At 34.4% G+C, this 11253-nt stretch overlaps 1 protein-coding gene across 1 annotated transcript; it reads left to right on the top strand.

Moving 5' to 3' along the window:
• Positions 1-6429: 6429 nt before the first annotated feature.
• On the top strand, positions 6430-7521 carry LOC143541932 (F-box/kelch-repeat protein At1g57790-like). Its single transcript, XM_077034619.1, has one exon. The coding sequence runs from the start codon at positions 6460-6462 to the stop codon at positions 7519-7521; it is 1062 nt and encodes a 353-aa protein (XP_076890734.1). The 5' UTR covers positions 6430-6459.
• The last annotated feature ends 3732 nt before the right edge of the window (positions 7522-11253 follow it).

Raw genomic sequence — 11253 nt, 5'->3', positions numbered from 1 at the left:
TTAATGATTGTAATTGTGTTTTGTGAAGTTTCTCAATAACATGTTTGGGTGTTTGGTCATTTGTGTGTGTGTTCGTAAAATTCCTAGTACCGTTTACATTATAGTTAATATGGATTGTCAACGTTAGTGTGAATTTAATCTTGGTTATAATTGATAAATAAATTAGGTTTTTAGTAAAGTATACGGTTAAATAAGTTTTTAATTTTTATGGTATATAATCATAATCGAACCACTAAAAAAAAGATAAAAACATAATCAAGTCTTTAACTTCTTAGTTGATCAAATTTTCTTGGGTTGATTTTATTGTTTTCTCGCTTTGCAATATTGGTTTTACTAGTGCTACTCCCTATTTTCTCTAAGATGGTAGAGGCACAGTTGAAGCTTTCATTGAACACAACGATTTGAATCATTTTGTTTATATAAAACTGTAAGTTTGTATTATTTATTGCTTGTTTCATATACTGTTCTGTACTAGTCTGCTTCTCACGAATAAGAACTGTATCGTTATTATTTATTTTAATTTAATCAAAAAGTACACTTCATAGGGAGAGCCTTAAAGGTAGAGGTGCACAAAAAAACCCGAACCCAGAACCGAACCCGAAAAAAAAACCCGGAATCGGTTTTTCTAAAACCCGGGTATTTAATACCCGAACCCGACCCTACCTGTAGGGTACGGATAGGGTATGACTTTCAATGTTGAAACCCGAACCCGAACCCGAACCCGTACCCGATCTAAACCCGATAATACCCGAAACCCGGTTCTAGGTATACCCGAAACCCGGTTTAAACTATACCCGAAACCCGGTTCTAGTAATACCCGAAACCCGGGTTTTTTGCGTACCCGAACCGGATTTTTTGCATGCTAGGATATTAGTGTTTGTGCACATGTTTTTGTGTGGCTATCCATAGATCTATAGTCGTTCTCCAACGGATCTTTTTTGGAGCACGTATATGATATAAATACTTGTTTAGAGCAACACCTTTTGATATACCAAACAACAACTGAAAACACATTAAATATATGTTTTTTGTATCATTGTTTTGTTGTTATGTATGTTTGAATGAACTTTGAAGTTTGTATACAAAAAATTAGAGTTAGGATAAAAAAATGAAGCAAACTTGTTAATAGAAGAAAATTGTAGAAAATGGGTTTTTTTTAATACCCGGAAAATAGGGTATTCAAAACCCATAAAACAGGTTTTTTTAATACCCGAAAATAGGGACTTCAAATACCCGGGTATTGAAGACCCGGTTCAATACCCTACCCGAACCCGGTACACAGGGTATGGTTTTTCAAGCCAATACCCGACCCGATTATTATTAATACCCAATTTTTCAATACCCGATCATACCCGAACCCGGTTTCATACCCGAACCCGATTTTTCATAATACCCGATTTGTGCACCTCTACTTAAAGGCGTGTTGGCCATGTAAGTATAACTACCCCCGTTCTATATTATAGTGAATTGGGCTTGTAAACGAATTCAATTAAACTATTAGCATTGGAATGGCAAAATTTCGAGTTTTACCTTGACTTGATAGTTGATAAATGGGAAATTAAGATCAGGAAGAGTCTAGAGACTTGAGTTGAGTGTACTCGTGTAGAGTCAATAGTGTAGACGTCAATTGGGCCCTCTATTAGATTTGTTTAAATTACAAAGAGAGTGCAGGCCCATATCATGCCTTTTTCTCCGAATATGGGCTGTTATGTATTCGGGCCGGAGAACCAATCTGACTTCATGTGGGCTTGATCATAGGATATAGTGATTATAGTCTCATATTTTAATCTGCAGATGTCATTTATTATCAAATAGTTTAGTTCAAAAATGCAAATACAAATGCAATACCCTCATATCTAAGATTAATACAAGTCTGTTTATTATCCAAGTCATGTCTGCTTTGCATTCAAATGGAACAATGTTTTAAAAACCAGTTTTTTAACCTTACTGGGTTAGGCTTAGAAAATGTTTAACCAGTTGTATCGGGTGATTCGACTGTGTTGAATAGTTAACACTATAATATCATAAAATACAACTTCAACTAAATAAAACAATACATAGATTTCATAATAAGAAATCAAGTTTCAACAAAGTTTTTAAATAAGTATCCACAATAGATGGTGTCATCTTCATATATTAGGCAACAATCCGACACTTTAAATAAAAACTTCCCAACATAATCTGATTGATGGCAATGTTTCGTGCTCTTCCAATTGATGGTATTGAAAGTTAAAACTAAAAGTTAAAACTGAATCGACGGCTGCTTTGATAGAAAATAAAAGTAAAGTTTTGCTAAGTTAAAAACTGGTGATCAGAAGAGTCGAAGACAAAAACTAAAAAAAAACATTAGTTGGGCCTCCCTTTCTTTTTTGAATTTTGCAGCTTAAAGAGTCTATTTGGAACCAAACAGTCTGAAGTCTGAATGAATCAGATGTTTACATCTGAATGGTTTCATTCAAATGTAAACAAACAGCCCCTTACTGTTGTTGCTGAATGGGACAGATGCTCATTCGGATCTGACTCATTCAGATCTGAATGAACCAAATAGCCCATTAGGCTGTGTAATTGTGCTAATACTTTTTTTTTAATTTAGGACAAAATTTGTGGTTTAATAATTTATTTATATATGTATATGCTTCATATATATCTAGAATCTAGATATGGGATGAAATGATGAAGATGTGACCTAATTAAACAAATATGATTTTTCTAAGTGTAAAGGTGTATGCAATTGCAGTATTTGTATATACGTCTATGAAACTTTATCTGAAGAGTTGTGAAATAAAGAGGAAATTTAAGGTAGATTTAACTGTAGAAAAATACAAGGTCATCATCCCACTCGTAAAGTTACACCAACGGCAAAGGCATGTGGAGACGTTTCTTTTAATTACTGTATCGTATTTTTATTATGTGATTAACCTTACTTGACCCAAACCGTCGCATCGACCCGAAAATTTTTATGTCCAATCCTATGAAATCGAGCACCTAAAAACAGTGAACCCATTGAAATAAAATCCTGAATCCGCCACTGATTGTTTGATGATTTTTTTATATTAGTTATACCACTTTTTAGTATTAAAAAAACCTATAAATAATAGCAACGTCTAAAATTCAGACCAAATGTGCATTAAGAGAGGACGAAGCATCCACATGGGTATGGTGTATGGCTTTCAAACCACGTAGCAACACCACCGCCCCTTCCTCCCTCTCCCCTCTCGATTTAATTTAAAAATAATTCTTAACTTATTGTGTGTGTTAAAACCCGTTAAAACTTTAACTCATCTTGTGTTAATGCCCCTTAACCTATGAAAGGAGTGGTCTTTCACTCGCTAATTCTTTCCAAATTTGCCTTCACACCCCGTGGTGTTAAGGTATACCCTTGGCATTAGCGTCAAAATCAGCTACATTCTATGAAGTATGATTTTTAAACGAACTTTACATGTTGGAGTTATTAAAGTTATATTAGGCTATAAGGTATACGTTCATGTCTTTTAACTCCACATAAATGTCACGCCACCCACTTACCCTTTTCTAATTCATCTTACCTAAAGAAAATAGTTTATCCCCACTTAACCATTAACATTTTAAAAACAATTCTTAAATTCTTGTGTATGAGCGTATAGGATTTTAATGTCTAACATTTTAACACATATTGCCTTTAACACCACTTAACCCACGAATGGACTGGTGTCCCACTCATTAATCTTGCCAAATCAACTTTCAGGCCTTAAAAATTAAGGTATACCCCATGACCTAATAGCCAACTCACCTTAGAGCATTCATAGCCCATTCCTTATATTTTTCCCTATAATTTTGCTAAAAAACACAATTTCATAAATTTATCTATCATGTTTCAAAATTCTTACAAATTCTATTCCCTATTCATATCCATAAATTAATTCTTTTTATTTTTTTCTCTTTTGTCTTGTTATATAGTAAATGGTGATTGGAGGATAGGTGATATATTATATGGTATGGATCAAAATTAAGTCCCTATATTTAGGGTTTTACTTTAGTTGCCATATAACTCATCCATATAATAGGGAATGGATTGGAGAGGTGATTTTGATGGTTTTCTTAATATTTACCCTAAATTATATGGGTTTAACAATTTTAGAGAATGGGTTGAGAATGCTTCTCATCTCATTCATCATCTCTATCTTTATAATTACATTAAAAAACATTATATTTCTCTCTCATGTTTAATTAAATAATATTTTTTATACCTTTATCATTACAGTTTTCTCTCTCCTCTACTCACAACCAATCCAACAAATATTAAAAAATAAATAGGGACAAACATTGTTCTCCAAATGTTTCCCCAAATTTACAAAAAATCACTACATTTCTCTCTTCACCATATATTTTACACTCACGATCACTTACAACCTCTCCCTATAATTTGCAAACTCCCTACACATAATTATAGGGAATGGGAAGAGAATGCTCTTATAGAACCAATATTTATAATCCACATAATTCATAAGAAGTAGATAAAACACAAATTTTTGCTTATTAAAAAAAATTGTTTTCAAGCGTTATAGATGAGTTTTCTAATTAATAGGCCAAAAATATAAAGGAAACATAAAGTTTATTGTCTTCTTTCATTCTTCGTTCTGTCTGTAGCGCAAACACTACTCAGCTCAATATTTTTCTCTTTTTCTTTTTTCAAATAACCGACACTTTCTCAAGGTATTTAATATTCATATTTATTTAATAATTTCCTTTAAATGTCGTGTTTGACTTGTTACTTTTTGGCCTCGTTCTTCTATTTAACCTAACAACTCAATTACTCATCAACAAAATAACGAGAATCATAACCAGTGGCGAAGGTTGGATGAATATATCAGGGGTGCCGGACTTAAAATGTATTAAAAAAATCACAAACGAGGGGGCTCAAATTTTTAATCGAAAACGGCTAAAATTACACTACGTATAAAAAAATTCGGGCGAAAAAAGGTAAATTTAAACTACTGCGCAAAAAAACAAGGAGGGCCGGGGCCACCCCGGACCCTAACTATACTTCGCCCTTGATCATAATCTTTAAAAAAAATTAGTTTATGTAATAAACATCTTTCATACTATTATAAACGGATTCAGTGGCGGCCCAACCATTTTGGAGGCCTAAAGCGGATTATAACACGTGGGGCCTTTCTCCAATTTTTATTGCTTATAGTCCTAACATATTGAAAATATTATGGACGTTTTAGCTACACCGAGTCAAAATCGACCACTATAAAACAGATAAAAGAGAACTTTAGCATAAACGAACTAATGAGCCTCGTAGATTCAACTAAGGAGAAAAAAATAAGCCAAAAATCAACTAAGCAAAAAATCAAGCATAACTTTAGCAACAACTGAAAGAAAGGAGAACAATCGTGAATTGTGAAATTGAAAAATATAAGATATAAGAAAAAAATCAAACTTTTGAAACCTTGACTCATGAATGTTCATGGATTGTGAGTTGAGTGTCGATAGATTCTGAAACTTGTAGGTGATTACTCGTCTCCTCTCTCAAAATCAATCTCAATGATGTATCTAGAAAAAATAATATAATATTCAACATGATAAAGTTTTTGTTTTCCTAATCAAATAGGGAACAACTTATTCGTTACATGTAATACTACTATCTTCATGTATTGTATATATACAGGGCCGGCTCTGAAAAGGCAAAAAAAAATTTGGGCCGAAGGTGAAATTTTTTTTAGGCCTTAAGTAAAAGAAGTATTTTGTTGGGTTTAAACAATTTAAATTTTATATGGGTTTACTTTGTTATAATTTGGGTTATATAAAAAACTTTTGTATTAAAAAAGGATTAAACATGTGTAAGTGAGACTTGAACCTATAACCTTTTGGTTAGGAATAATACTCTTTGCCATTAGACCAAGCTATTTGTTATATAATTAGGTTTAAAAATTAAATATACATATTGTATTTAATAAAAATACAATATAATTAAAAAACAAAAAAAAAAATTCCGGGCCTAGCGGGTGTCGGGCCTGTGGCCGTCGACCACCTTGCCTCACCTCAAGGCCGGCCCTGTATATATACAGCTTCCTTTGCTAGTTTTTGATTAAATTCATTAGTTTTTGATAGAAAACTTTTCAATAGAGTATACAGAGAACATTTAATATCTTAAAACAAAGAGGAAGCATTAGAAAATTATATTACATGATATTATAAAAGTAATTGGTAATAGGAAAAATTAGAAATTTGATGGAAAAACTTTTCAATAGAGTATACTAAGAACACATGTAATATATTAAAACAAATGGGAAGCATTAGAAAATTATATTACATGGTATTATAAAAGTAATTGATAGTAGGAAAAATTAATACAAAAAAAATAATAATAATAAAAAGCACACCCAATAGAGGATCGAACCTATGTCCTTATGTATGTAAAAACAATGCACACAGAACTCACCCCTTCTCAATATCTCATTTGGTGCTTTGAAGATGATTATGGAGTTTTTGGTTGGTGTTGAATATCTTAACTTTCGTGCTACATGCAAAGAGTGTCAATTAGCAGCACCAGTGATTCGTTGGAGGAACGAAGCATCACTAGTGAGACTGAAGACATACTCACTACCTTCACCATGGCTGATGGTGTTTGACACACATCAAGGTATTATCACCTTTACTGATCCGATGTTTGGTGACAAATACTTTATGAAAACACCTTCAGAAATGATTGGGGATGTGCGAATACATTGGTCTGGATATGGTTGGTTGCTGGTTTTTAATCTTTCGCATGAACCTCTGAGTGTGATGTTGTTTAATCCCTTCACAAATGATATCCGCATGCTTCCACCCATGGGTTACATAAGAAGCGTTTGTTTCTCAGCACCACCAACTTCGCCAGATTGTAAGTTTGTTGGATTTATAGCAAACGACGCATTTGCTGCTTATGTCCACTTTGTAAACCGGAAACCTGAAATTTGGGTTGTGTTGCATGCGATTATTGATGAAAATGTTCCACGTTCCATCTCGTTTCCAACATTATGTGATGACAGAGATGTGTATGCCTTAGAAGCAGAGGGAAGACTTGATGTTTACAGGAGTATGGACGATCAGGACGAAGCAGGACGTTGGTTTTGGGAAGTTGTAGCGGAAGCCCCAAGAGGTTGTTCTTCAGAAGCACAATGTTTCCTAATGAAATGCGAAGAAAATCGTCTTTTACTCGTCCGGGTGGACGAATATGGAGAATCAGTTGAGGTATACAAGCTGAATCAGTCCACACATGAATGGGAGAAAATAGACGGTTTAGGAAGGCGCATGATTTATATTTGTGGTGCAACGTGTATTTGTAAGGAAGCCAAAACACCTGAAATGGAGAACAAGATCTACTTTCCACGATTACACTCCAAGAATGGGAAGATAGTGTTCTATTCTTTTGAAACACGCAAGTTTCACACGTTTAATGATAGAAAGTTCGAAGAAGAAAGCTTTGGGGGGTTTCTGGGAACAAAATATATTCTCAACCCTCATGTGTGGATCGAACCAAGTTGGTCACATTAAGTTCGATTACATGCCTTTTTATAATCTTATTTACGAATCCTGCATTACTCACATTTTTATACTAAGCATAACTAGCTTAGTGGTTTGCTTAATATCTCCTATTAAACTCTATATATAGACCATGGTTCGTTATCTCTGTCTGTTTTTGTTATATATATTATTTTGAATGGCAAATAATGATAGATAACTTTCCAGTGCAAATAGCTACACTTTATGAAATCATAACAATGTAGCTTTGCAATACTATTAGTAATGGTCATGGTAAACTACTTGATCAAAGCCGGATGAATTGGGATATTTGCTAATTAAGGAGAATCGAAAGTTTAATACTGTGCCACCCCTTGAAGATTCAGTTTAATAACTTTCTCTTGATTACTTTTATTTCTTGTTTCACTAGCCAACCAAAGTCACTGCCAATTTTGTATTCGAGTTAGTAAACTAATTTACAATATTAGACTCATGGTTAGGACAAATTGGCATCTCCGAGCTGCAACTATATAACAACCATGGTTAAGAACAACAAGTCGACAGTTTGTCTCAAACCTGCCATGGAATAAACAAGGAGAAAAAAGTACTGGGAGGAACATATCTGCTGCTCTTTCCTTATTCAACACGTTCTCGTGGGAATGTGAAAAACTGAAAACTGCTTTGGAAGCTGGAAAAAAAGGCAAAAGTACAGCAATGAAAAACAACAATCCTGCCTGCAAATGCGAATATGCATCGAAATATGTGATTTTGTATATTGATTTTTCTAGTTCTTGTTTATTAATCTGATTTTGAGAATATCCTCTGTGTTTCTATATTCTTGCTTACACTTTGCGTCAAATCAAACGGGTCAATAAGTCAAGGCTGAGAATAGTGGACTTAAAATCAATTATGGGTATTGAAGGATGGAATTTGCCAAATTGACCAAAATGTTGTGATGTAAGTTCTTATGCTCAAGTCTGCATAATTGGAATGAGTATAGCTGACTTCAAAAGTCAACATGTTGAAGAAGAACATCCACGAATTGAAGAGTCCTACAGGCAAAGCAGAGTGTACATGCTTATAAGTAGAAAAGAATATCTTTGAACTCTTATGTAATGTCATTGCATTTGATTAAATTTTGTGTTTTTTTATGCATGTGTGTGATGTGATATATCTTGGTAATAAAAGTGTGGTGTTGTGTTTGACTAGATATCATTTGGAGATCACAAATGCGTGTTTTGTCGCCCTGCACTTAAGTGATCCTTTCTATTAAAGTTCAAAAATGCCTCCATGTATTAAAAGCTAGGACAGACTAAATTTATATTTATGGTACGTCATTTTTATTAACATTTTAAAGACAATTCCCTCATAGAACAAAGTGTTAACCTAGTTGGCATGTTAAGAGGAACACATAAGTAACACCCAAACTATATGACAAGTGTTAAACTGTAAGGGGCGTTAGGAGGGGTTGAATGTAACTTATGGGCAAACTATGCTCGACGACTAGAGCGAACAAAATCAAGGACTGTTTATTGGGGCATGTCCTGTTTCGACAAAACCTATAGAGAATATCTAGACTCATGGAATAAGTATTTGTGGGTTCCCCTTTGTATTTCCTAGATGTATTCGTATTAGATTTAGTTTATTTGATCCGTATTCGAACTCGCATTTAATTCAAATTCACCCCAAATTAATATGTTTAATTAATTTACTTTTATTTTCAAAACGACTTCAAATTCATATTAATTTCTTTTAGAATGACTAACACACACTCTTTCTAATCTTATTCCTAAATACACTTTTTTTTTATCAACGATTGGAAGAAAACACCCGACCACCACATTATATTATTTATAAACACATCTTAATACCACTAGGATACAAGATCTTTAGCTACACCCATATTAATAACGTCAAAAGTTTCATCCATTTTAAAGGTAGGGCAAAACACCCAGTTAATTCCAAACCCGGTCCTGACCATAACCACATGTATGAACTAGGTTTCAGTTTCTCAGGAAATTAAATCGTATCCGGACCTAGAACCGAACCAGACCCACTTGAAGTTGAAGTGATTCCACTTCTATCCAGTCAAAACTCGACCATACCTGGAACGGGTCCTAGTGTCCTACCCGGTTCGATTAAAACTATAAATTCCATTTCCACCTTTTGTATTTGAGTATGTAGCCCTGGCCCAACTTTGAAGCCCCATGGAGTAATCGGTCGGCCATTACCACCACCATATATAGAAATATATTCTCTGGTCTCAAAACCCTAATCGGAAGGAAATATAATATTACATTACACATACAAATAATAATACAAATACAATGTCGTCGTCAGCGGGTGATCTGAGTGAGCTATTTCCGGCGATGACGCTGGAAGATGCAGAATTGAAGTTGAAGAAGAAGAAGAAGGAGGAGGAAGAAGAAGAACCAGAGCTGATGAAGAAGATGCTGGAGGATCCTTCAATAACAGCTGAAGAGTATCTATCAGTAAAGCAAGCTCAATGGAAGGATCTTATCGGTGTTGTGGACTTCTCCATGTGGATCGATAAGCCGGCTATAAAGAAGCAGAAGCGGTCCGTAAATGGTGTGGACAAGAGGGCTTCAGAGGTGGCTGTGGAAAAGAAGAGGTCCGTGGGTGTGGACAAGCGGCCTTCAGGGGTGGCTGTGGAAAAGAAGCGGAGCAGCCGGCGTATATATAAAAAGATGTTTGATGCTAACATTGAGTTTTCCCAAGACATTGCGATATGTCTAGGCTCTTTTAAGTCACCCGAGGAAGCCGCTTACGCTTACGATCAAGTCGCTTTTAGGTTTTTCGGCTCTAAGGCTAAACTTAATTTCCCGCATCTGTTCACGCAGCCGATGTGTACTGGTGAGTTGACTATTCCATCTATTATTTGAGTTTTGAATTTCTCTCTGTACGTGTATAATTCTGATTATTTATTGCCTATTGCATGAGCAGATCAATCGATATGATCATATTTGTCCCTGGAGAATTTAGCTAGCTTTGAAGAGGATGAATGAAGTTGCAAATGAATAATTAGTTACTAATATTATTGATTAACCAAACATTGCTTGATATCTATGATATTTATTGCTGATGATACTGATCAGAACTTGTGCTGTGGTCATATGTTATGGTGAAATGAAGATCTCTCTATGATTATTATTATTATTATTATTTCTGTTAAAATACAGCTTTGATGGTTTACTTGAGAGATCTTGTCTACACTAGCTTTGAAGTTCTGTTTACAATGCGATCTGTAATTTCGACCAACAATCGTGGCTATAGGAATAATTGGCACTGTTTTCTTCATTAGCTTGCTTTGATAGATCTTTGATGATTCTACAGCCTTCTACACATCAATTCGATTGATTAAATCTTCAATTTTTTTAACTATTTGAAGATTCTTGCTGGTAATTTTACATATCATAGCTAGTTCTTTGATGAGCTTGACCTCACTCGTGTTTCTGTAGCAACTCTAAGATCACAAATCTCTTATCTATAGGAAATCAAAATTCTTACTTGCTCAACTTTTAGGTATTGTTTTCAGGCGTCTAGACATATACAAGTAAATTATATCTATAATTAATCGCAGATTTGTAACCTTTTCGTTGTCTCTGTTACACAATCGGCAAGTCATAAAATGAACAAAACTCCCTTCACATGCCACGACCTCAGCGGTAGACGGTGACTTATTTACCTAGAAAGGAAATATTGCTTTGACCACCTTTGTTCTCTCTCTTGTGAAACATGGTGTTT

The sequence above is a fragment of the Bidens hawaiensis genome, unplaced genomic scaffold (genome assembly GCF_021521415.1).
Source record: "Bidens hawaiensis isolate Kalapana, Puna unplaced genomic scaffold, B.hawaiensis_p1.1 tig00012728_1, whole genome shotgun sequence".
Classification (NCBI taxonomy): Eukaryota; Viridiplantae; Streptophyta; class Magnoliopsida; order Asterales; family Asteraceae; genus Bidens; species Bidens hawaiensis.
Note: the sequence above shows the minus strand (reverse complement) of the source record. Positions and strands in the feature narration are given on the sequence as shown.